This window comes from Natrix helvetica (assembly GCF_964273705.1).
Source record: "Natrix helvetica genome assembly, chromosome: 5".
Lineage (NCBI taxonomy): Eukaryota > Metazoa > Chordata > Lepidosauria > Squamata > Natricidae > Natrix > Natrix helvetica.
Window position 1 is genome coordinate 67,906,268 of NC_138551.1, and position 27,682 is coordinate 67,933,949.

General features: G+C 38.5%; 1 protein-coding gene across 1 annotated transcript in view; it reads left to right on the top strand.

Moving 5' to 3' along the window:
- DOCK1 (dedicator of cytokinesis 1) overlaps nucleotides 1–27,682 on the top strand; it is a 459,011-nt gene that overhangs the window by 26,939 nt on the left and 404,390 nt on the right. Inside the window, exon 2 of the mRNA XM_081954827.1 lies at nucleotides 24,041–24,124. Within this exon, the coding sequence (XP_081810953.1) occupies nucleotides 24,041–24,124 (84 nt within the window). The remainder of the gene's footprint in view (nucleotides 1–24,040; nucleotides 24,125–27,682) is intronic.

A 27,682-nucleotide genomic window follows, 5' to 3' on the forward strand; every position in this document is an offset into this window, starting at 1 on the left:
TAAGATGTGTATTGCTTTTATCCTTGCTTTTTTGCTATTATGTATTTTGCATGCTTATATTGTTAATCTAACATGCTAGACACAATTGTGGGTATTAATAGAGTCTAGAAGGGGGGGATAAAGTAGAATAAAATATGAATTAAAATATAAGAATGAAGACATGCTAAGGCTTTCCCCCCAAAATAACCAATAAGAAACGAGTTAAGTATTTCTGTGTTGCGCTGCTTTTGAGAATGTATAAGAACGCGTGCTTCAATAATGAAGGTTGTTCAGAATTTGCAATGTTAGCCATGTGTTAGCTTTCTGAACCTGGTGGCCAAATAAACTTTTCCTGTATCCTGAGAAGTCTAAGTTTGTCATTTTCTGCAACAATAATAAACTGTAATTAATTATCATGGACTGCTATAGCAGAATAGAAACAAGTAAATCAAATAAATATTCATTTTCTTACAATATTTCTTTGGTAATTGCATAAAGGATTTCATTTCTGGCCTTTTTGGTTCCATTGATTTGCTTGAATTACCTGTATGTTTCAAATTAATAAATAGCCAGTTTATTATGCACATATAATTTCTGCTTATAGTAATTGAAGTATTTGACAATCTTGCTTCAGTTAAAAAGAGAAAGGAATAATTTAAGTGAAGAGGATTGGTGGATTCTTAAATTACGTAGTTCATTGCATTGTGATGGGAATGATACAGAAATATGTTTTTCATAAATCTTCAAGGTGATAGCCTATGACTGATCTCCGCACAAGCTGTTAATTATTATTATTCATCTTTTCATTCAGGTCACAAATTCCTCATGTTTCTCAGCATTATCCAGAACTCTTAGAAAGGATTAAATTGACTGGTTTAAAATGGATTAAAAGCACATTTTAAAATCTCTGTCCATTTATTTTACTCTCCACAATAATGGTTTCTTAACAATTGAATTATTCTTTTATATGCATATGTGCACCTATGTCTTTTTAAATAATGTACAAATTTAATTTAAGAGCAGCTGGTATTCAGATAATAGACAGCTGCTTCGAGGCAAAATGCTAAATTCTGGGGAATATATGGGTTATAATGTGACAGGATCTCTTCAGTAAATTATTGACTCCATTATACCGTAGTCCATCTTAAAGCATTTCATAATAAATGGGGGGGGGGATAATTAGAAAGAATCAATTTATATTTTCTGTTGATTAGAAGTAAAAAAAACGATTTGCCTGTGGTAAAATCAAGGGATTATTTCAGAAATTGAATATTTTTTTAAAAAAGAAATAAAGGTTTCCCCTGTCCAGTTGTGTCAAACTCTAGGGATGGTGTAGGTATGGCGTTGAACTGTATTTCCTAGCCAAGGGCCCCAATATCCATGGTCATTTTAGTTGTGTTCTTTTAGTTTACATATACCGGTAGGTGTTCAGACTCTTGAGCTCTAATATAGGTTATATGAGTTGTCCTGTACTTACCATACATATAGTTCATCATTGTTAAACATTAACTGAATGCTTTCAGTTTAACTTGATTATTTAATGCGCCTGCTTTATTTATTTATTTATTTATTTATTTATTTATTTATTTATTTATTTATTTATTTATTTATTTATTTATTTATTTATTTATTTATTTATTTATTTATTTATTTATTTATTTATTTATTTATTTATTTATTTATTTATTTATTTATTTAATTGATTAATTCATATTGCTGCCTATTGGCCCATGGCGACTTTTGTTAGTCACAAGCCACTCCTCCTCCTGGAAAAAGTCTCCTAAAATCACAATACTATGGAAGGCTTTTTCAACTACATTTGTTCCCCAAGAATCTGTCTTGCTTAGGTTTTCGCCTCCCTCAATCTATATCGAGCATGTTAACACTGTGTGGTTTCCATGGTTTAGCTATAAATGTCTTGCTTCGCTGCTACAGAGAGGTTCATGGCTAGCCTGTTTGTAATCTTAATAGGTTTTTCTGTAAGGAGAGAGCAATGATTAAATTAGATTTCTTGAAGTGTTTGCCAAAAAATATAGAAGGAGTAAAGCATTGGAAGTCTACTCACAGGAGCAAAGGTCCTAATTCCCTGTTACAGAAACATTTTTATCAATCACTCTGCTGTGGCAATTTTGTAGCAGGAAGAAGAGCAGATATTTCTTGGGAGCTGTATTTGAAACAACGTTTGTTAGTCACAGCACTTGAGTGGGAAGAAGAATTGATCTTGATCTTTTTTGTTGAGCATCAGTCTTTCTCATTGTTCAACTGAGGAAGTTCGTTGTTGTATCTGGGATGATTAAGGGTATTAAGTATATGCTTGATTAATGCTTACTAGGATGACTAGAGTGATAATTAATTTGTACTTGTTTTATCATTATTGGGGTTTGGTACCATATTGTTTTTGCTTGAAACCTACTTAGAGTCACAATGATTGAAATATCATAAATGTTCAAAAAAAATGAAAGAAATACTTGTCTCACAACGGAATTTAAAACAGGTAATATGTTAAAGTGTTGGCCCAGATGGACGTAGCTGATTTTGTTGTTAGAATGCTTGGAACTTTAAAAAACAGATAGATGGTGACCAAATATGGAAGTTGGTAACTATTAAATATATACTAGATAGGGAAATGAAGACTGGATTGGTTAGTCATTTAAAAAAGAAAGGATATATATAACTCTCACCAGTGAGTATTCTCCCCCTGCTTTCCTAATTAAAGTTTTAAAACTGATTACAGTTATAATTGGAGCTGTTAATCTGTCCTGTGGAGTGCACTTATGTGAATAGCCATATATTCCATCTTCTGATATTAATCAATGACCCATCCCTATATGCAGTTTACCCTTCACCATATCTAATCTATATAATTCCTTTCCATTGGTATATGCCAACTGCAAAACGCCCAACAATTTTACACAAGAAGTATCATTAATATTTATGTAAAGGAGTCTCTAATGTTGCAGTCCAGTAGGTCTCACTGAAGTTATTGGAAATTTTGTTGTCCTACTTTGAAGCCAGAGAGATTTCAGATTTGAAAACCTAGGCCTAGTTTCTGTCTTCAGTAAAATCTGAATCCTGTGATGATAAAACAGACATCACTTAATTCAGCCAGTAATAGAAACTGATTTTCTATCAGTTTATGATTTCGTTCAGTGGGAAAACGATTAAGTAAATGACTCAAGGATCTCATAGGAGAAGGACTTAAGAAAAACTTTTTCCATTTTTCTTCTTCTTGTCGATTCTTAGGGAAGCTAAGATTCCTTGTGAATATTGTTAATTTATAATTGTAATAGAGTGTTCTGCAATAATTTATAAAACAAATTAGAAAAAAATCAAATATGTACTTACTTTTTTAAATGCCATGAAATGGTATATTTACACACATACACACTTACATGGTTAATATGTACTGTACACGGTTGATATTATCCTGTTAATTTATACATCAAAAAAACCCCATGGATCTGCCTGTGTAAAATCAAGGGATTATTTAATAATTTAAATGTTTGTTGTGTTCTTTCAGCTTGCAGTTAGGCGTTTCTGTATAGTTATAAAGATACATTTCTTTGCAAATCACAAGGTATTTTTACTTGAGAAAAAAAAGCTCACTGTCTTTATTTTTTCTCATTCTGTACTATTTGCTGAGGTGGGAGCAATTAAACTACAATATTGGTCGAGTTTTATTTATGTGCCCATTCTGATTGTCTTATATGTCATGTATTTCTCAGCAAACATGCAATGTTCTTGTTAATCACTGATAATTCCCCCTGAGAACTGCCATGTTTTATATATTATCAGTCATAAACCGCATATTGGTTAAGATACTTAAGCAAAATGTTTTGGCAAGATTTTGTGCTAATCAAAGTGATTCAGGATGGCATTGAAGCAGTTGAAAAATCCTGTGATATTGCTTCTTATGTGCCATGCAGTGCACTGAAAAAAGCTGCAGTCATTCCATCAGTTATATTGATGTTTCTATTACTGTGAGTAGAATGCTAATGAATATAACCCTGATAGTTTTTGTCTGCTTGTGCAGTTTGTGTTTGAGTTAGATATTTACTGAGTTAGCCGTGCTACTAGATCTACAAAGCGGCAGTAGCATCCAGCTGGTTAAAGTTTATGTTTTTTGTATAACTTTTAGGAAACATTCCACCACTGCTTGGCTTTATAAAAACACAAGCAATTATACTGCATGCCCTCTTATTTGCCAGCTGGTGATGTAGTGTATTCATATTTTTGTAGCAATTTTCAGAGCTATTACTTGGGAGAACAAGATGGTTTGAAAGTTTTCAAGAAAATCTCCCTGTTGTAACATTGTATTGATGTGTCTGTAAATTTCAAGTGATCGATTCTACGACCTTTTATAGAGAGCAGTTCGTTTTTTCCATTCACTGGCAGCAACATCATAATCTATTTTTCCTCTCTATAACTGCATGAAGTTTGATAGAGCTGTATTAAGAGCTTTACAGTGGCTTGATAACCATGTCTCTATAATGATCCTGTGGATTAATTAAGACATACAGGAAACTGAGGTAATAAGAACAAGGTTATCCATTGAGTCCATTATTTCTAAAAATTTCCAAACTTACATTCTGTGTATTAGGTAATACTAGTTACCAAAAGAAATGTTTTCTTGATATAGTGATACAATCAATTCACAAAATTAATTCACAAAACAACTTAGTAGTTTCTCCTGTACAGGCTACTTTGTCTGCGCTTATCCTGATTTAATTCTGCTTTGAATAGAACACATTAAAGCATAGGAAGGGGAAGTTGGAGAAAAGACTTCAAATTGTATTTAAAATTAGAAATTATTGCAGATCTATGATTTGGTTATGATTTTGCTTTCAGTTTGAAATTATATAATCTCTTTTATATTCTCCACCCATTGAAATGTTGGGCCACTGGCTGGGAATTCTGGGAACTGTAATTCCAGCAAATTTGAAAGGTTGCATGATAAAATATGTAATATGAGTAGTATCTAAAATATAGACACAGCCATTCTACTTTTTTCCAAAGAATCCCAATTTGCTGTGAAATAAGTTAAAACTGATACAAGCAAATGGCAGTCATCATTTTTTTTCATAGTCCATAAACCAGACATTTTGTTTTAATGTATGACTTAAAACATTGACATTGAAATGGCATGGACGTAATTATTGGTAACCGTTAGATGTTCAAAAACTTTATTGGATGCCATTGTTCTTTCAAGCATACTGTTTACATTAATTAGTATCACAAGTGTCTTTAATCTCATTATAAGTCACTCAGCCTATTTGAATGGAAAAAAGTACCTCACTCATGCATTTTCTGTCATTGTATACAGTACAGTGAACATAGATAAGAGAAGGAACAGCAGAGAATTGTCTTGAGGAGGAAAGGAAGAAGGCAATAGCAAGCATGGTAACAGCAAAGGCTACAAAACCATCTCCCTAAAGCTTCATGTTCCTGTGACCACAGTCGCTAATGTTATCAAAAAGACCATAGCCAGTCTTCCTGGATGTGGCCACAAGAGGAAAATTAACCCCAGACAGAACAGGAAGAAAGTTTGAATGGTGGAAAAATGAAAAACAAAACCAAAGCTTCAATAAAGATCCTGGCTGACCTCCAAAATCAAGGTACAACAATATCAAGGTACCATACATCACTGTCTTACTGAAAATGGCTTCCATGGTAGAAGATCCCACTTCTGAAATACAGACACAAAAAAGATTGGAGTTTGCTAGAATATAAGTTGGCAACCAGCAGTCCGTCTGGGAGACTATATCTGGACAGTGAAACAAAATTAGAACTTGTTGATAAGTCACACTTGCTCTTTGTTCACTAGAATAAAAAACAATAGTTTAAAGAAAACCCTTCCAACATGGAAGATTCTCTATCAAGTAATGCCATTGCTTTGCTGCCTCCAGAATCAGATGCCTTGAATCTATGTGGGCACAACTATCAAGGTGTTCTGAAGTGAAATATAATGCCCAACATGCCTCAGTTGCAGGGCAAGGGTCTTCCATCAGGATAATAATAGAAAATATATATCCAAGAGAACCAAAATAGTGAAAAGTAAACTGTCAAGCCTCCAAGTAACATATCCCAAAAAACAAAATCCAAGGCACCAATTTTCTTTTCAAAGTCTGTTCAGTTTAAATTGACAAGGTCTTGGTGTAATTCCGACTCTGGACAGAATCCGGAATTACACCCAAGAAAGCAAAAGTATGAAACTCCCCCCCCCCCCCCGAATCACAATCTCCAATCAATCCTCAGTCCAACAGTCCGGTGACTCCAAACTCCACCTTTGTCCAGCTGCGGGCATCTTCTCTCTTCCCAATGTTAGACATAACATTCCCCTTTATCTTTACACCCCACTTTCAACAGTTAGAAAGTGGCGAGCCTGAAGTATTATTAAATTCATTTACATACAAACCTTAAAGCTAATTTTAAAAAAGAATAGTACAAAGGCTACAATAAAATATGGCTACACTTATGTCATCTTCAGGGTCAACATAAACATTGAACTATTCTGAAAGAGGTGAAACTTACAGGTGGGAGAAAGAGCCCATCAAACTTAAGACAACTGAAGCAATTTGCACAAGAAGTCTGAGACAAATTGCAAGTTGAGAAATGGAGAAGTCTTATTTGGAGCTACAGAAAGTGCTTGATTGCAGTTATTGCCTCCAAAGAGTATTGCCCCTTACATGTACAATCTGAAGACACATTTCCTACTCTGGATGCACACTATAAGGATCTAAGTCATTTGAAAGCGGCCTGACACTTAAAACAATATTACAAAGACATTTTAAAACATTTGCAAATTCTAGTCATTACATTTTAATTGCTATCACTGCAAGTATAGCATAGTAGCCCAAAGCTTTCAGAGTTGCTAAATAACTAGTTTTATCTGCGTCAAATAGTTTCCCTCATCCTGAGATTTGACTATATGGTGTAAAACTGGAGGCAGTTGAGAATGAAAAGGGTGAGGGACCCTCATGTTAAGTGGTAATTTAGCTTTTCATTAAAATAAAAATGTTGAGATTTGAAGAGTTGGGTTAATTTCTTTTTTTAAGGCACAGAAGCTCATGTTAGGGTAACGTCTGTTTGCCACTGCCTCAGGGTCCTTAAACACTCTTGCTTTAAGAAAAAAGTCTGCTAACATAAGGTGAAGAATGAAAATAGTGCCTCTTACCAAATTAGATGTCTGAAGCATATCAGGCAAGTGGATTATACAGTATAGTATTAGACCAATGATGGTGAATCTTTGCAGCCTGGCATTTTAAAAAATCGGAAAATGCCTTCTTTGACTTTGCTGGTATGTCACCCTGAACAAAAGAGAAACAATGCCCTATCTTGTCCCTACCTAGGTGACTCTGAACTGCAACACTCAATCACAATGCCAAAGCTGGGCCTGAAATAAAGGCCTGGTCCTTGACCTGAGCCTTACCACCACTCAAAAAGGCCACCTTCTTTCATCCCCAAGAAGTGTGAGTATTGGGGAACAGTGCTATTGCCTGTGAACAGCACTTCATAGGCTCTGCTGTACCAATACCTTTAGGCACTGTTCTCTTTCTCTTTAAAGGCCCCTGTGGCCTATCTGAGGCTGTTCTGGATCACATATAGCCTTTATTCTTGAAGTGACTTTGGAGAATGCTCTTTTGTGGCCTCTGCAGCCACTGAAAGCACATCCCATTCTCACACAGTTTTCAAAGGCTGTATAGAACATAGCCTTCTTGCGTGAGTTTTACATGACTTTGAGGAGTCCAGAGCATACCTCATTCTTGTGTGACTTCTGAAAATGATGAAATAACAGGGTGATGCTTTGGGGAATAGTTGTTGGGTATTGGTGAACACTGGCTTGTCATCCAAAGCATTGTGGTGTGCCACCTTTGACATACATGTCATAGGTTTTGCCATCATTCTACTAGACTGTGCAACAGTTGAGGCTCAAAGGAGAAAACGTGATTTGAAGTTTGCACAGGTGTACACATAGTGCCTATCAGTGCTTCTTCTATCATGTCTTTCTGCCCAATTCTAACAAAAGAAGTTTGTTCTTTAAGGAGAAGTCAGCAGGTGCTACTTGTGTCCTCATAAGTGCTCCATATCATCTTTTCTCCTTCACATCTAGATTACTGTAGTCTTAATATCAGCATTGTCACAATAGCTTCAAAAACCTGTCCTTTTTTCAATATTCAGCAAAATAACGTTATAAAAATATTCACATGTCTATTTTAAGTATATACCATTTTGACATATATATTTAATACTTTTTTATTAATTTGGATGGTAGCGCAGGAGATATTTTTGTTTTTGATAAAATCTGGACCTACAGTAGTAATTTTATAAAGGGGTCATGATTACTGAAAGCTTAGTTTTACTTTAGTCATTTACTTATATTGGAAAGCTTACATAATGCCATTTACTATGAGACTTTTTGTCAGCTGAAGTTGAACTTTTAAATGTTTATTATTTTTGGCAGCCTGAGGCTGCAATGGCATTATATAAAACAAATGGGCAAGTTTCTTGAGTTCTTATTTTTTAAATGGGTAGGATTTTTTTTAAAAAAATATTAAGCTTGCCCTAAAAACTGAATGCAATATATTCCTTTTGTTTTCCACAGAAATTGGCAGAATATCACATCTCCGATATTGGCAACTTGCCTTCATCTTTGGCAGTGGAACTCTCTTGGCAGATTTGAGGGTGTTCCAAGTCCTGCTTCAGGAGCTTTTCAGAATCCTCCAAAACTGGAAAGTTTTTAAGCCCCAAAATCATTCCAAACATAGATGTTAAGCTCATGAAGTAACAGCTGGAATGAAATATTGGAAATTAGATTCCAAATTTCCCATTTTTTTCACCAGGGAAAACTGAAAATATTGTAGATTAACAGCAACTACATAAGAATGAAAGAGTTATTTACAGCAGGTGTCCCTAACTCCTGGTCCACAGACTGGAACTAGGTCTGCAACCTACCAGAAACTGGACCGTCCAACCAAGTGGAGGTCCATCAGTGCCACACAGGATGCAGGCAGTGCACGAAATCTTGCTCCCCAGATCCATGGAAAAACTGCTCTCCAGAGAATCTTCCATGGCACCCAAAATGGCTGATTTACAGTATCCCCATACTTCTTCATCTAACATGTTATGTAGACTCAAATAAAGTACTTTTTCAAATTGTAGGATTCCCAAGATTTAATGCATTATCAAGGACCCTTGGGAAACTACTTTCCAGTCTTGGCAGCAAAGGCATTCCACGTGAATCAGATTCTTCTAATGCAGTGTCTGACTCATTCAAAAGTTAGAATTTATACAGAATATGCACAATTACTGTACTTGCATGAACTGACATCCTTTGAGTGTTAAATGGGCTTTTTTCACATGTTGAATGCTTGAGAATAATAAAGCCAAAATGAGACTTGTGATGAATTTGATAAAAGGCTTCATGCTCACGAAATTATTTTCTTGTCTGTAAAATCCTGGAATTGGTGTGCTTTTTTAACCTCACAGAATAAGATATTGCTCATCCATATATCACATAGTATACATTGAAAAAGTATATCTGAAATCAAGCTGAATTCCTGATAAATTCATGGCCACATACTTTTTTATTTTAGTCATGATATAAAATGCTTTCTTTACATACATTATAGCAATAGTGTGGATGTTCCCTAAGTTTTTTTGTCTAGGTTTTGACTGGGCCCAGTCCAGCTTAGCTCAGTGAGATCAGCCATTTTCATTTATAAATATAAACATGCCAAACATTTGAATATCTTTTTCAAAGCCTTCATTGCTATCATACAAAGTGCTAGTGTCAGCTTTGCAAAGCATATTGAGATGAACTAACCCTACTTTATTGTAAGATTATATTAAGAAAATCTTACAAGTCTGAAAGTGTATTTCTCCCCTGTTGTCTTACAGGCCACTAGGGCAATGTTTTTCACCCTCTATCCTTTTGTGGGCTAAGCTGCCTCTTCTTGGACCATTCCTTTGGCTATGGTTATTCCTTTATCTCCAGAGGTCATTCTCACATATGAAAGCAGCTAGCATATGACATATTTCCTGACTTCTTATTTCCTTACTGTTGGTAATTCTAAAAGGCCAAAGCTTTCTTCAACTTTAACATTTTCATATGATTTACATACCCCCATTATTAGTAGTAATAGCACTTAGACATATATACCACTTCACAGTGCTTTACAGCTCTCTCTAATTGGTTTTCAGAGTCAGATATTTCCCCAACAATCTGGTGGCTCATTTTACCGACCTTGGAAGATGAAAGGCTCAATCAACGTTGAGCCAGTCAGGATCGAACTGTTGGTGGTCAGAAGAATTAGCCTGCAATACTGCATTCTAACCACTGTGTCAACACATTTCTTAATAGTTTATTAGTAGAGTCGTAGGATACAAGAGGGGAGGCAAATAAATTTACTAACTAACTAACTTGTTATGCCTGCTCTGCCTGATTTGAATGACATCATTGTTGTTATGGTCCTAAGCCTCTTAGATAAAGATAGGAATTAGAAGCATTTTCCTTTGATAGCTTGTTGACATACAGCTTTTGAATGATGTATAGCTGATAAAGGAAAACCCAATGATTAGCAGAGTTTACAGTACTGACAGATTGCAAGTCTCTGGATTTGTTCCATACAGGTGAAACTCGAAAAATTAAGTAATAGTTTTCAATGTAGAAATCTATAGAGGATATCTGGAAAAGCATATGGTGCTGAGGGTTTGCTTGAAAGCATAAGGCAAAATGTCTGATAATGGTGTGGTATATAGTATCCGAAATAAATGTTGTTTCAAGAAAATTTGTTCTATTATATCAAAACTTAAGAATGTGCATTGTAAATTTTAGCGGGTAGGTGCACATTCTTCACAGATTCAGCATTTTCAGGATTTATGTGTGTTTTCAGATTTCTTGGTTTGAAATGAATAGAGTCTCTTGAAGTCTCCAAGAATAGTCTTTTGGAGACATTAATTTTGGCTGGATGTGTATTTGATTTGTGGAGAGTAAGATCATGAAAGATGCATTCAGTCTGCCCGAGTTGAATTATATTTTGCTTGTCAGTGGTGCCTAAAACAGGAATTGTATGAAGGGCAAAATTAGAGGACACTGCATGTGAAAGAGAAGTGAATTGCCATATAGCAAGGATGCTCAGAAGCATTGATTATGGAATGTAGCAGCTCCTTGTTAGAGGTGGTTACTAAAACTGATAACTTTCCTGTTGAGGAAGCAAATATATTTTTGGTTTCAAGTAGCCACCTTTCCTCTTCCTCCTCCTTCATCAACAACAATAGTTTTTTTTAAGGTTTACTGACAATGCCACTTGTTTAAGTGTCTGGTTACATTTCTGAGAGTTAAATGCTATTGGGCAGGAAAGCAACGTGAGTTTTTATTCTTCAACTGCTTGAGAAAGCATTAGTGGCACAAACTGCAGCTGTTAGCAGAAAGTTTCTGTGCAACAGTTGACTTAAGTGAAAAGGCAAGCCAGAGGGATTGCTAAGGCAGATTTCTCTATTTGTGCTAATTGTTAGAAGCTTTGTGATTTTGAGCATTTAAAAGGATAGATAGCTATTCTATTTTTGGTTTCTCCTCCACAAAACAAGTCCATTGTTCCTTTTGCCACAGTTCTATATAGTAGTATTGAATATTTTACTAATTGCTTTATCAATTAACTTTTTTGGTATGACTAAAAATATGGCGTAGCTCACTGAATGTGCGAACAAAATGTTTGAAATTATGGTTAAAGAAAAATATACTTTAAATATTTTTTTAAACATAATGCTTGGAGCAGTTAGAAGGTCACTGCTATCTTTCCCTACTAATATTTCATGTAGTTCTAGTGAAATAGTCTTTGGTAGGTGTGTGTGTGTGTCTGTGTAGCTATATATAAGCTATATATATGACACAGCTATATTCTACTATATGGAGAACAGGTTTGAATAATAATCAGCAATGAGAGCCAGGTACTGGATACATAATGGAGCTGGTAAATTCCATATTTCCCCTGTTTAATCCCTGCATCTATAAAATGTCACTTTATATTAATTAGCATTGTGAAAAACTGTTGGAACTGTTATACATCTGAGGCAGTTGAGATAGAAACCCAATAAAGTGAATTCAGTTGTATTAATCATTGGAGAGAAGAGCTTATAAAATGTAATTTGTGGTCAGGGTACCATGTTTATGTTGTTATCTCCTCTCTCTCTTTTATATCTGTGTTAGTAGAGAATTGTGAGTAGTTTCTTTCCCCTTAAAATCATTTTTAAGCATTTCTTATACTCACCTGTGACAATGGGTGACAAAAACATTAATTTCTTACTCAATTTAATGACCATTGAAAATGCACTCTTAATTTATCAGGAACAACAATATACTATGCTGATTTTTCATTGATATTTTAAATACTCTGATGCCACAAATGGTGACCTGTCAGTTTTACAAATGTATTTTATTGTGCAACTGCAACTCATATAACATTACCCTTGATATTGGCATATCCATTTGCAATTGAATTTGTGAATAAGTTGACAATGGGTATACAAATTCTAGTGATCACAAAAGTACAAGTATTAGTTTTGCTGTGAGTGATGAAATAAGCAAGATATATTCATTTCATGTCTCAGTCTTATCACTTGTATTTACACCTACTGCGTTGTTAGTGTAATTTAGAGTTGGAAATTATTGAAACAAAAAAACCAACAAAATTTTCTTTTGGATCTCAGATTAATGATGCCCTGTTATTTACTGAAGCAGGAATTATTAATTTTTACCTTTACTTACTTAAATGAACTTTGTACAGGTAGTCCTTAACTTAAAACCACAAAGTGGTTGAGTGCAAAATTTTTGTTGCACCAAGGGTCCTGAGAGAATCAGAGAAGATCGCCGCTTGCAAGCAGACAAACAGAGGTAGCAAGCATACGCTGCGCCTTTGGAAAAATGAGAGGCCCTGTTTTCCCGCAGAGCCTGCCGCCGTTCGAGGGGTGTGTCTGAGGAGCATGGCAAGATTCAGGGAGAAGGGCAGGTGGAGCTGGCTGACTCAGGGCTGCTCAGAAGCTGCTCTCGCCACTGCCAAAGGTTTGAGTGCCCTGGCTGAAACATGGATACTTCCCCCCCACTCCCCTCCTCTCTCTCTCTCTCTCACACACACAAAACTAGAGGTTGGAGAGGTCTCTTGTTCTTTCTCTCCAAGCGCCCCATGCACAGCCCATTTGAGGAAAGGCCACATGCGGCTGGGCATGATGGCTACAGGAGGAGGCGCATCACAATGGGGTTGTTTTGTTTGCCGCCGATGGAGCTTTCCCCACCCAACACCTCCCAGATGCCCTCGCTTCCAAGCATTTCTTTGCCTGCCTGATTTCCAGCTCCATTGTGTTTCTTGCCATTATGTGCAGGGAAAGAAAACTTTGTTGGACTAAGAAAGAAAGTTCACTCAATCAATTCCAACTTCATGAGATCTTTTTCTTTTGCAAGAAGTTGGAATTGATTGATTGAACTTTTTTTTTTAGCTCCACACAAACTTTCATTTCCCTGCACACATGGTGAGAAACACCAAGGAGCTGGAAATCAGGTAGGCAAAGAAATCCTTGGGGAATTTATTCTCCCTGCTAGCGTGGGCGGCTTTCTGGCCAGAGGGAGAGCATTATTCCAGTCAGTGCAGGCGGCCATGTGGCTTCCTGGCCATGGGAAAGCGTTCTCCCAGCCAGTGTGGGAGCCATGCGGCTTCTCAGCCAGCATTCAGAGGGAAGAGGGAAGATCTGGGAAGCTTCGGGAAACACAGGAAGCTCTGGGAAGCACAGAAAGCAGTGCTGCAGGCCGGTGATGGCGGCGGCGGGGGAGGGGACAGCTAACTAGCTAGGGTGCAAGTGCCGTGTGTGATGGAGTTACAGCACCGGCAGTTTAGCCAGCCAGGCAAGCCTGGCGGTGGGGGTGGGGGGAAGCTAGCTAGGCTGCAGCCACGCAGCCTACAATGGAGCAGCACGGCGGCTTCACAAGCTTGAGGATGATGGGAGGGGCTAGCGCTACTTGCAGGCTTACCTGTAGGCAGGAGGAGGCAAGCACAGTGGAAGGCAAAGTCACCTTAGGCAGGTAAGCTGCATAGCAGAGACTGCATGTGCAAGTGAGTGCCACACAATGTGTTATGCTGCCGGGGTAGTCAGGTCACATGAGGAGTGGCGACTGAAGGCAATTAGCTGGGCTGCGTGGCGAAGCAAAGGCAACATGTATAGGGTGGGGGTGGGTGAGTGGGTGGGTGGGTAGGGCCGGAGCCAGCCAGATGTCTTATTTTTCAGTTCGGTGAACTAGGTAAAATTTCTGCTACCACTTCACTTGAGCTGGTCCAAACCAGCTGAATGCCACCTCTCAATGGAACCAATAGTTCAGTAATCTTTTTTACTCCTTGTGCTGTTAATAATAGCCAAGAATTGATAATATATTGCAAAAAAGAACTTTAAACATATTGAAGCCAGTTTGCATTGTATATATGTTTAAGACATACGTTTCAAAATGTTCTTTAAGTGAATTGGAAGCAAAGTGAATACAGGTAGTCTTCAACTTATGATCACAATTGAGCCCAACATTTCTGATGTTAAATGAGACATTCGTTAAGTCAGTTTTATGACCTTTCTTGCCTCAGTTGTTAAGTGAATCACTGCAGTTGTTAGGTGAAACTGCCTCCCCATTGACTTTGCCTGTCATAAGGCCGCAAATGGGGTCACATGACCCTAGACACTGTAACCGTCATAAATATGAGTCAGTTTCCAAGTGTTTGAATTTTGACCATGCGACAATAGGGATGCTGCAAAGGTCGTAACACTGAAAAACGGTCATAAGGCTTTTTTTCAGTGTCGTAACTTTAAACAGTCACTATATGTACTGTTGTAAGTCAAGGACTACCTGTACATACTTGGAAGGAAACAAAGGAACTTCAGTCATTGCTCCATGAAATAATTTTAATGAAGGTATTTGACTCATGACCTAAGTTAAATGCCACTTAAAGCCGGAGTGTCAAATTGGCTGCCTGCGGGCCAGATGCGTCACACACAGGCCACGCCGACCCCTGCTCCGCGACGGGGAAAAACATCACGATACATCACGTGATGGCAGTTTGACGCCGTGAGTTTGACACCAGTGAGTTTAAGCAACATGAGCCGATCTGTCTAAGATTACAGCTTGAAAATGATTTTGCATAATATTCTTTGGCATGAAAAGCAACTTACCAAATTTTATAGTGACTTCATATCATAGTCAAGATTATGTTCTTGACAATGGTATGAAAGTGGTTTGTAATTTTCTCCTTCTATTTTTCAAATAGGTTCCCAGTAGGGGGTATGCAAAATTTGGAAGTTCAGAATACAGTATTATAGAAAACTCCAAAATGTTTTTCCCCCATCTGTACTACGCTGAATGTCCTTGGAAATGGAGCAAGGTCTCCTAGAAACAGTTCTCCAAAGCACTTCCTTACATAACTTACAGTTATAGATTTTAGTGAGCTCCCATTTAAGTACTAACTATGCTTAAATTGTGCTTAATTTTTGACATCAGCTGAAGAAGGTTATGTGCTTCTACATATCTGGGCCTACCTCATTTTATCCTGATTTTTTTGCTGTTTCAAATGAAGGCAAATATAAATTTCTCAGTATATTGTAGCTGATGCTAGGCTGTTGGTGAAGAATCCAAGTGAATCTCAGTAAATTATTACCTTTATGATGTAATTTACAGCATGGCTTTTAAAAATCATATGTCAGAGATCAAGGTGTTGTAGTTGAAGGAAAAATGTAGTGAGGGATTTATGCATGTTACGACTGATGCTGGTGCAAAAGGCACCGTTCAGAATTCCACAGTGCTTCTCCACCAACATTTTTCTTAATATTCAAAATCTGGTATTTCTTTCTCTTTCTCACATGGTCTCTTTCTATAAAGACAGGATGGAATCAGGTATGACTTTCAAGGATAGAAAAATACGAAAAGATATAAAAAATAGCATTGGTGTAAACTGGGCTTATTTAAATTTAATTTTGACTTCTGACATTAATTTCTTTGCTCACTACATTTCATCCTTTTCCTGTTCTTATCATAATTTTGTTTAGCTTAGCATGATGGATAAACACACACACACACACACACAGTTGTTATAGTATTCATTTTTTTTGTTACCCAAGACGAATTGGATTTTATCATTATTGTCTCTTTGGGGAATGCTTAAAGAAAGCTATGCCTAGCTGCATGCTTCAGGCTATCTCTCCAAGTTGGTTTAAAAAAGAAATTTAATTAAAATCCTATCACAAAGTACTGTGGATCAATGCTTCTAATTCATCAGAGGTCAGTGTGGAATGTGAATGACAGTTCCTATCAGATGCCTGTTTAGCTTATTGTATTAAAGGAGTAGATTGTTGTATAGACACTGTGTTGTAATGAGTGTCAGTGTCAAATTGTCATAGATTGATTAGCGGTTTTCTCATAGGCTTGTAGACTGAACCAGAATTGAGAGCTGTTACATGGTCTTGGAAGTAGAAGAACTCTTATTACAAGTATGCCCTGCTATTCTGTATGCTAAGGAAACACTGTCTCCAACATGGTATTTTCAGAAGTTACATTATTACAGCTTCTGTAATTTCCAGCCAGCTTTTCAGTGGAATGCATTGTGTTGGAAATAATAATATTAGAGTTAGAAATAGCAGAGTCTAGGTTGAAAATGGAACATTTCTGCCAACTTCCAAATACTATGGACAATACAGTGTATAGTACTTCTTATGTATTATAATTTAGGAAAGTATAAAATGCTTGGACACATAATCGAATATCACAACATTCTGCAGTGCTTCAATATAATCCCTATGGACAGACAACAGAGAAGTTTTTTGACCAACGATACATTATTGAAACATCCTTAAAAATTGTGCAGTATTATCACTTTCTAGAATTACTGTATAAAATAGTGTGTCTTCCTGACATTTCCTGTTAGCTAAATTAGCTTTGTGAAGTCTAGCACACCTCTAAATGTGCTGGACTTCATCTTCCATAATCTCTAACCAAAAGGAACAAGCTAGCATAATTGAGAGTTGCAGGACATGATTCAACACAACAAAAGAAGGACAAAGATAGGCTAGCTTGTCCGCTGTCTTATATTTTTGTTTGTTTCAAAATATTTAACTGTACAGCAGGTCTTTGGTATAGTCAGTTATGGCTTTTAAATATTATATTTTGAAAAAAATGTTTAATAAGATTTATTGCGTTATGAGCAGAAGATTTTTTTTTATTATAGTAAGTAAGAAGGGGATTAATGTCATCTTACATGGAGGTTTGCTGATATATTAATGTGAAATCTTGTACATGCTTATCAAAAGTTGGCCCGAAGGAATTTAATAGGACTTGCTTTGAGATAAACTTGTATTTGGAATAACTACTTTTAATTCAGAGTACTTTGAAGCAAGTAATGGCTTGCTCCAGAGAAGGCATGTATAGAATGAAATTCTATTAAGACAGTTCTGTTACAATGTGCATGTAATGAGGAAGTGACTCAGTTGAAAATACATCTGTAGCAATTTTGTGCTTCTCTAAAAATGATCTAAGAAGAGAGAATTTTGTTTTATTTTTAAAGAGAGAAAGCACCATTTCAAATGTTAATTTAAAGCTGTGTTGGCAGGCCACACTTTTCATGATTTTGTGAGAAGATAACAGAGAGGAGCAGAAGAGAATGACTGGGGAAAATGCTGACGTAGCTTTTTAAAAAAGCCATTAAGAAAATGAAGATGAATGCTGTCAAAAACTATCTATAGAATGTTTTTATCTTCTGAATATTTTGTATTCATTGTATATACCTTTGAAGTTGTTTTTCTAAGAAGCAGAGTTTTGTGCTTTGTTTATTCTCATTTTTCTTAAATTACCTATTTATTTAAAAATACCCTAATGCAGTGATGGCGAACCTATGGCACGCGAGGCGCTGCCCTGTCAGCTGGCCAGTGCGCATGCGTGCGCTGGCCAGCTGAGTTCACCTTTTTAAAAGCTATTTTTCATCTTCCCCAGGCTCCAGAGGCTTTATAGGAGCCTGGGGAGGGCGAAATTAAAACAATTAAAATTACTACATGGAGAATATATATATACAAATATAAAATGAATGGATGGATAAGAGGAGGATAAAAGATGTGCAGGACTGTATTGCTAATAAATAATTAAAATAAACAGACATTAAGATCCCAATACCCAATAAAATTAAGACTATAGAATAATACCCTTAAAAACCAGTAAAATATAAATGCCAGGAGATAGGTGTTGAAATTATGCCAGGCCAGCCAGTCGAAACAGGTGAGTCTTTAGTTTCTGCCGGAAGGAGCGGAAGTCGGTGGTGGTTCTAATGTCGGGGGGGAGGTCATTCCAGAGGGTTGGGCCCATCACAGAGAAGGCCCTACCCCTTGGCGTCGCCCGCTGGCATTGCCTAGCGGACGGCACCAGGAGAAGCCCCTCTCTGTGAGAGCGAATTGGCCGCTGGGATGTATGTGGGAGGACGCGATCCCGCAGGTAACTGGGCCCTATGCCATGGAGCGCTTTAAAGATGGTGGTCAAAACCTTGAAATGCACCCGAAAGACCACAGGCAGCCAGTGCAGCTCACGCAGGAGCGGTGTCACATGGGAGTACCTGGTACTCCCCATGACCGCCCGCGCGGCTGCGTTCTGGACTAGCTGCAGTCTTTGGGCGCGTCCCAAGGGAAGCCCCATGTAGAGAGCGTTACAGTAGTCCTGGCGAGAAGTCACCAGTGCATGAGTGACCGTGCGTAGGGCATCCCGGTCCAGGAGGGGGCGCAATTGGCGCACCAGGCGAACCTGGTGGAACGCCCCCCTTGCCACGGCTGCCACATGATCATCCATTGACAGCCGGGCATCTAGGAGGATGCCCAAATTGCACGCCCGTTCCACAGGGGGCAGCTGCTCGCCCCCTATGGCCAGCGTTGGAATTAGCTGACTGAACCGAGGTGCCGGTAGCCACAGCCACTCAGTCTTGGAGGGGTTGAGTTTGAGTCTGTTGTCCCCCATCCAGACCCCGACGGCTTCCAAACACCGGGACATCACTTCGACAGCCTCACTGGGGTGGTTTGGGGTTGAAACATACAGCTGAGTATCATCAGCGTAGAGGTGGTACTCAACCCCAAAACCACAGATGATCTCACCCAGTGGCTTCACATATGTGTTGAACAGGAGAGGCGAGAGGACCGACCCCTGTGGCACCCCACAAGTGAGTGACCTCAGGGACGATCTCTGCCCCCCTGTCAACACACATTGCGACCGGTCGGAGAGGTAGGAGCCGAACCACCGTAAAACGGTGCCTCCGACTCCCATCCCCTCCAGCCGGCGCAATAGGATACCATGGTCGATGGTATCAAAAGCCGCTGAGAGATCTAATAGGACCAGGATAGAGGAGCAACCTCTATCTCTGGCCCTCCAGAGATCATCAACCAGCGCGACCAAGGCTGTCTCTGTGCTGTGTCCGGGTCGGAAGCCGGACTGGCGTGGGTCTAGATATTCGGATTCGTCAAGGTGTCGCGGAAATTGCTGCGCCACCACATTCTCAACAACCTTCGCTAAAAAAGGAAGGTTGGAGACTGGACGATAATTAGCCAGCTCCATTGGGTCCAGTGAAGGCCTCTTGAGTAAGGGCCTCACCACCGCCTCTTTCAAGGCAGTTGGTAAGGATCCCTCACCCAATGAAGCGTTCACCAGGCCCAGAAGCCAGCCTCGTGTCACCTCCCAGGATGCCAGTATCAGCCAGGAGGGACACGGGTCCATTAAACATGTGGTGGGCCGCAGCCGTCCACGCAACGTGTCCAAATCCTCTGGGGCAACAGAGTCAAACTCCTCCCAGAGTGGTCTTACAAGACTCACTGTTGACGGCTCGTCCGGGCCACTGGAGGGGGCCCATCCGCTCCGGATCTGAGTGACTTTGTCCTGCAGATATTCCCCAAACTCCTCTGCTCTACCCTGCAAGGGCGCCACCCGCGCCCCCTGTGATAGGAGGGAGCGGGTCACCCTAAACAGGGCGGCAGGGCGGTTATCCGCGGACGCAATAAGAGCGGCACAATGTCTACGTTTGGCCGCTCTCAATGCCACAAGGTAGGTCCGTAAATAGGATCTTACCTGTGTTCGATCAGACTCGGAGCGCGAGGACCTCCACCTGCTCTCTAGACGTCTCCTATGGCGCTTCATCGCCCTCAGCTTCTCGCTATACCAAGGGGCTCAGGCAGATCGCTGCCGCAGGAGAGGTCGCAAAGGCGCAACCCGGTCCAAGGCCCCAGCCACCGCCATATTCCAGGCGGCCACTAGGTCCTCTGACCGAGCGCGGGTCAGGGCTACAGGTAGCGGCCCAAGCTCCGTCTGGAACCTCTCCGGTTCCATCAGGTGCTTGGGGCGGTACCAGCTTGGACGAGCTGGCTCCGCCTCCTCGCGGTGAGGGGTAGCGACAGGGAAGTCGAGCCGGAGACATGAGTGATCTGACCATGACAGGGGAGTGATAACTAGGTCCCCTATTCCCAGATCACTCGTCCACTGTTCAGATACAAAAACAAGGTCCAGTGTGTGACCACCCTCGTGTGTGGGGCCCTGAATTAGTTGGGTCAGGCCCATGGCTGTCATGGAAGCCATGAACTCCCGAGCCACCTCAGATGCTGCTCCCATCGACGGCAGGTTGAAGTCCCCCATGACCATAAGCCTGGGGATCTCAACCGCCGTCTCTGAGATCAGCTCGAGGAGCTCGGGCAGGGCTGCTGATGTTTAGCGAGGAGCCAAGTATACAATCAGCAGGCCCAACTGCCTCCCTGGGCCCCATTTAACACCTAGGAACTCACAACCGGGTATCTGAGGGACAGTGAACTCTCTCGGTTCTAGACTCTCCCGAATAACTACCGCCACCCCGCCACCCTTACCCAGGGCCCAGGGCTGATGGAATGCACGGAAACCCAGTGGGCACATTTCCACGAGGGGTAAGCCACCCTCGTGGCCCAACCAGGTCTCCGTTATCCCTGCAAGGTCCAGCTCCCCCTCGGAGATCAACTCACTAATGAGGGGGGCCTTGTTGGTTACGGACCTTGCGTTGCACAGCATCAGCCGCATGCCCTGGCCCTGTAGTTCCTGATCACCCAGTCTGTGGGGGTTGGTACAAACGACCGGACGTAGCCAACAGCCACGGTCTCCCAACCGACCTCGTGATTTTCTCCTGTCCTCGCATCCCCCCTCCCCACGACCGATGTAATAAAACAACCCTCTATTGGAATAGCTTGTTCCCTCTCCCCCCCACCGCGCATCAGTATCATTAGCATACTGATGGTTCTGAACCTCACTCAATAGTTTTGTGTAGATGTTGAACAGAGAGGAGAGAGAGAGAGAGAGAGAGAGCCACATGGCAGTCCACAAAGCAGAGGTAGGCTCTACCCTCAAGCCTACACTGATTGAAACTGGTCCCAAAGAAAGCAATTTAAGTGATTGTGATTCACCTCTAGTAATATTCATCTTCCCTACAGAGTAGTTCTTTCAAAACCAAACCTGGCATCCAGAAGTACAGAATAGAATGGAATACAGAATAACAGAGTTGGAAAGGGTCTTGTAGGCCATCTAGTCCAATACCCTGCTCAAGCAGGAGGCCCTATACCATTTCTTTCAAGTGGTTGTTCAGTCTCTTCTTGACTGCTTCCAGTGTTGAAGCACACACAACTTCTGAAGGCAAGTTGTTCCATTGGTTAATTGTTCTAACTGTTATAAAATTTCTCCTTATTTCTAGGTTGAATCTCTTCATGATCAGTTTCCATCCATTGTTCCTTACCTGGCCTTCAGGTGCTTTGGAAAGTAGATTGTCCCCCCTCCTCTCTGTGACAGCCCATCAGATATTGGAACACTGCTATCATGTTACCCCTAGTCCTTCTCTTCACTAAACTAGCCATGCACAGTTCCTGCAACCATTCTTCATATGTTTTAACTTTCAGGCTCTTAACTTTGGTAATTTGATAGCAGGATATATGCATGTATAATGCTGCCAATTTTTATTGACCTTGCAGTCAGAAAAGGCTTTCCCTGATAGGATCCTGTGAAAAATGCACTACTTTTGTCATTTTTTTTCTTATGTTCAATTGAGCAATTATTGACATCATCATCAGTGGGATATAGATTATTCACTTGCAGTTTTTGGGTATGAACTGTGAGTCACTCAGGTGAATCTGAGGAAAGAAAACCAAAAGCAATGTACAAGCAAAAGTTAAAAAAATTATATACAGTACATACAAAACAAAATCAATTGTAAGAGGCAACTTTAAAAAATGGCCGAAAATGAAGGCCGAAGTCAGCTGGCCAGCACGCATGCATGCTGGAGATGACAGGGCAATGCCTCACGTGCCCTAACAAATGGCTCCGTGTGCCACCTGTAGCATGCGGGACATAGGTTCGCCATCACGGACCTAGGGCATATAACGTTTTTCAATTTTCAATTTCAAAACATTAGGAAGCTCAAAAGTTGTGACATGCCTTGGGGATTGTAAAGATACTTTGTTTACTTTAATATAATGTAGATGTGCTTGGTAAGTAACTACATAAATATCTTAACTTTTTCACATTTTGTTTGTTTCATATTGGCCTAATGAACATCTGCCCTGAGAAACAGTAATTTCCATATAAATCCTACAATACCATGATGTATGATCTCAGTTGAGAACAAACTAAACTGTAATTCCCTATCTTACTTTATATTGATCAGCTGTCCATTGGTGCCTGGATTTAATTTCAATTTGATCATGCTGATCCAGCCTGTTACATAATGTGGGCAGCATTCAAGATTATCAGGCTTAGAATTAAGTGACAAGGCATTTAGCATTGTGATGAGACATATCAGTAGCATTCTCAAATCTAAGGCTTCTTCCCCCAAATGTTTTTAAATATGGAATCAGGTAAAAAACAAGAAGGAACCCTATGTCAATGCTACTACCATGAGTTTTTTAAGAGTGGTCTTAAACAATTTTATTGAAAGTGGGAATAATCCTCAAATTTGAGTGCTAAGAATGTGTGTTTGTGTGTGTCTGTATATGTACACACACACACACACACACACACAGACATCAAGTTTCTAGCAGTAAAGTAATTCAAACCAAATATCATTGAATGAGCCTCAAATGAAGGGAGGTGCAGAGGGAGAACTCTTCCAGATTACTAAGGTCCACTTTATAGTTATTAGATTAATTTATATGACACATTTTTATACATTGTTTTCAGTGAAAGTATTAACACAATTGATACTTTTTAGTGGAAATACATATCTGTTTCACAAATGAAGGCAAATATATGTGCCCCAGGAGTAAATTTCTGGTCCAGGTGACCGACCCAAGTTCGATCTCACATATCTATTTACCTGATACTTAATATAACTTATTTTTGTATAAACATATATAAGAGTCACTTTTAATACATTAGGCTGGATTCATCTAGGCGGAATGTTAAGCTTGACACACTCTCAATATATCTCTGAACTGTGGATTTTGTGTATAACACCAGCCAAGACCTCAGGGCAGGAGGGGCAGGGCAGCTGTCATTTGGGAATCTCTGTTGATCTCAATAGTGCTGCGCCACAAATTGCCGGTGTGAACTCCTGTTTTTGAAGCCATTCTGCTGCTGTAGGGTAGCTCAAGGTTGGTTGTGGAGATCCCCAGGCTTGAAAACTTGGGGGACTTCAGTTTGCCCTCTCTAGGGTGAATCTTGGAAACAGCATAGTTCATGACTACCATGATGGCCATGGGCCTATCCCATATTATCCACCAAGTGTTCCTAGGGCAGTGCAACCACAACATTACTCAGGACAGACATGTACTACTTGGTATCCTTTGCCTTTTTTTAAACTTTGCTTTACAAAGTTACTTAGGTGGTGAAATGGGTGGTGTATAAATTCAATAAATAAATGCTTGAGGGACTTTGATTTGGTTAAAGTGCTTTCAACCATGTCAGCACAATAATGGCTATAAAATGTGTGTGTGTGTGTGTGTGTTCATTTGGTGTGTTTCCTTCTGGCATTTTTGAAAATGCTAAAATAATGACCTTTTTTCTTCTTTTCTCTTTTAGCATTTTATAATTATGATGCCCGGGGTCCAGATGAGCTGTCATTGCAAATAGGAGACACCATGCACATACTGGAAACATATGAAGGCAAGTGGAATAAATGTTTCTTTCCTAATCATTATTCTCGCAACCATTATTATTAGCATTTTGGCGTAGTTTGTCCTGCTTATTTTGGAAAACCAATTCTATTTTGAGACCTAATGAAATATTGAAACATTTAAATGGGCACTAAAATTAACAGTCACTACACATTAAACCGGCATGTTGTAATTGATGAATAACCTTTGTAAGATGCAAATGTCTTTTTTTTTTCTTTTTCTGAAAAAAACCGCCAAGATTAATGTTTGTGTACCTTAATTTATATGGATCTCTGGTGGTATCTGTTAAGGAGTTAGAAAGGTGATAGATGTTCTTGGTACCCTTGCAGATAATAAATAAAATCCATCTTTTAAAAGAGGTTAATCTTAAATGCTGAAAATATAAAAGATACTTATCTTCTAAATTACTTATACTCCTTTGTAAAAAAAACAAACTAGCAATGCTTTTACATGGTGATCAGCTATTTCAGAAATAACCTTTTACATGCATTTTCTTCATCATAAATTAAAACAGCAGGAATGTTTACTATGGTAAGATGTTTAATTAATGAAATGTATACAGAGGCCTCTCCATTTTGTTTTCTTAGCAGCTCTGTGAAATCAGTTAAGGTGAAAGTGATTTGTCAAGTTAAAATCTCCATTCTTGAATTTGGATTTGTACCCAGGAATTTTCACTATAGTAAGATAGGATGCAATCTCTTCATTCTTTCTCTTGTATCCAGCTGTGCTTACCTACCTTCAAATGCATTGTTTTCAGTCTCCTTGTATCTGTAAATACAATGCTGCACTCCTTTAGCAATGTTATCAATTCTCCTCTACTATTCCTACTACCCCTTCCCCGTAAGCTCCTGCTAGAATTATTTTCTTTCTCATCAATATATACATTTGCTTGCTCTTCCTTTTCTCCTTTTTCTCTAACTTTTAGCCATAAATGGAAGATGTTTCCACTGATACAGTACTATAAGTATTATACAGTATTGTAAGCTAGCAAAGACTACTTGCTTACAATATTCATAGTAATGTCTCTTTTGGGTGGCAAATGATATGTATTCCTACATTCATTTTCTATATGCTTTTTTCTAAAAGTCAAGCTTCATTGTTTCATTGCTGGATAATGATGATAGTTGTATGAGTGTATGTTTTATACTCATGGATTCTATGCCATTCTAATGGTCTTATAACTATAGCATTTAGACTACTTCACAGTGCTTTTACAGCCCTCTCTAAGCGGTTTATAGAGTCAGCATATTGCCCCTAACAATCTGGGTCCTCATTTTACCGACTTCGGAAGGATGGAAGGCTGTGTCAACTTTATGTGCATAAGTGGACCTATGCAACTCTGTTTTAATTTAATTATTTCTTTATACTATTTCTAAAGTACAATAAGAGGAAAATATTTTGTGTTTTAGCTCAACTCATGACTTTGTGGACATGACATGTAATTTTGGGGGGGAAATAGTGTGGTAGTGTTTTGTCATTGTCTTATATTTTTTTCAACTTCGCATTTTAGCTTATAGGCTTATTTCTTGATGTATACTAGTCAACTTGTATTCTGATCTAACCTGATCTGTTTAGTTTTTTGAAATTAGCCAGATAAATTTTGTGTGAATGAACTACTTTGGTTTAGAGGTCATACTCAGAATTCCCTTCCTCTCTATGTTAAGGAAGACAAGTAGATTGCTAATTAAATCTAAAAAAAGCCGAATGAAGAATTGAGGTCAAATCAGACTGTTAAAGTAGAGAAAAGTTTTTAGTTTTACAGATGTTGTCAAATATCAACTGTTTTAAGATAGCACTGTGCAATGTCTAAACTTCTCTAAAGCAAAGTTGTTGTTTGCTATTATGAAACGCGATGGGCAGTGGTTAGAATGCAGTATTGTAGGCTCACTCTGCCCACAGCCAGGAGTTCCATCCTGACCAGCTCAAGGCTGACTCAGCCTTCCATTCTTCTGAGAGTGGTAAAATGAGGTCCCAGATTGTAATATGCTGACTCTGCAAAACCACTTAGAGTGGGCTGTAAAGCACTACAAAGCGGTATATAAGTCTAAGTGCTATTTCTATTCTTAAGGTCTGCTTGAGTATAATTTTCTGAGTATTACCTCTACAACATTAAAGTAGTATATTCTATTTTATGAAAAAGTATTATTCTTTTGGACTTTGACTTTGGGACGGCTATATGTATTTTGCATTATTTGCAGAATTATTCACTTCTCAAGTTAGGTGGAGCTTTAAAGTTAAATTTGCCAATCTGATAAAAACACTTACAATTCATTTCTTTGTAATACCTAATTGCATATGTTTTAGCATAAAAATATCAAAGTGTAAAACATCTCCACAAAATAAATGACAAACGCGTTAGTCAAGAAGAAATGGCTGTTTTCTAAATAAACATTTACTATTCATTAAACAAATTTAAATGGCCATCCAACTAACAGAGTTACTTTGGGTGGCATATAGTAGTAAAAAAACCCACAATTGAAAATGTACACATTTAAAATGTAATGATAGTTATTACTTCATGAGGATTTTGAATTCAAATAATAAATATTACTAAGTTTGAAAGTTAATTTAGGAAACAGCCACCATATATGCATCTTTTTTTTTCAGATCAAGTACTAGAAATTTTCATTTAACCTAGAGAAATAATGCTTTTGTTGAAGCTGAACTGTATATTATGCAATACAATAGTAGAGTTGGAAGGGACCTTGGAGGTCTTCTAGTCCAACCCCCTGCCTAGGCAGGAAACCCTATACCGTTCCAGACAAATGGCTATCCAACATCTTCTTAAAGACTTCCAGTGTTGGGGCATTCACAACTTCTGGAGGCAAGCTGTTTCACTGATTAATTGTTCTAACTGTCAGGAAGTTTCTCCTCAGTTCTAAGTTGCTTCTCTCCTTGATTAGTTTCATTAGACACTTTAATCATTAGATTAGACACTTATCTGATCTAAGTGTCTGATGCTTGAATATTATTTGTCAGGAAAGTTAATAGTTGATAAAATATGATAGAATAATTTGATAGCAATGGATCTACTTATTAGTAATTTTTGGAGAATCTTAATCTTATTTAATAATTCTAGCTAACAATGTTTTAATTATGTAATATTTTGTTTTTATTGATTAGTTAATAAAATATTTGTAAATCAACTTTACTATATGATATTTAATCAAGATGATAAATTTATTCACAGTAATATTTTCCTAATTAGAAAGGACAATGCATGCATACAGTTTTTTAAAATGTCAGCTGTAATATCAACTGATAATTAAGGAATGTCTTTTAAAATATTTTTTGGTATGGTTTTGCTTCCTGCATAACTAAATACTAACTGATAGCTAAATATTTAGAAATATTTAAATATGCTTAAAGCAGAAAAATTACAACTATTAATTTTGGTTAGTTATGCTTTTGAAGATCTTGGCACTTGAGAAAATGCTCATGCTAAAGGTTTATCCCAGTTGAATACATTAAGAATTATTTTAAATGATATTTAGTAAAATTATGAATTACATGGTTCTGTGAAGCCTATACATATTTTAATGTTGAA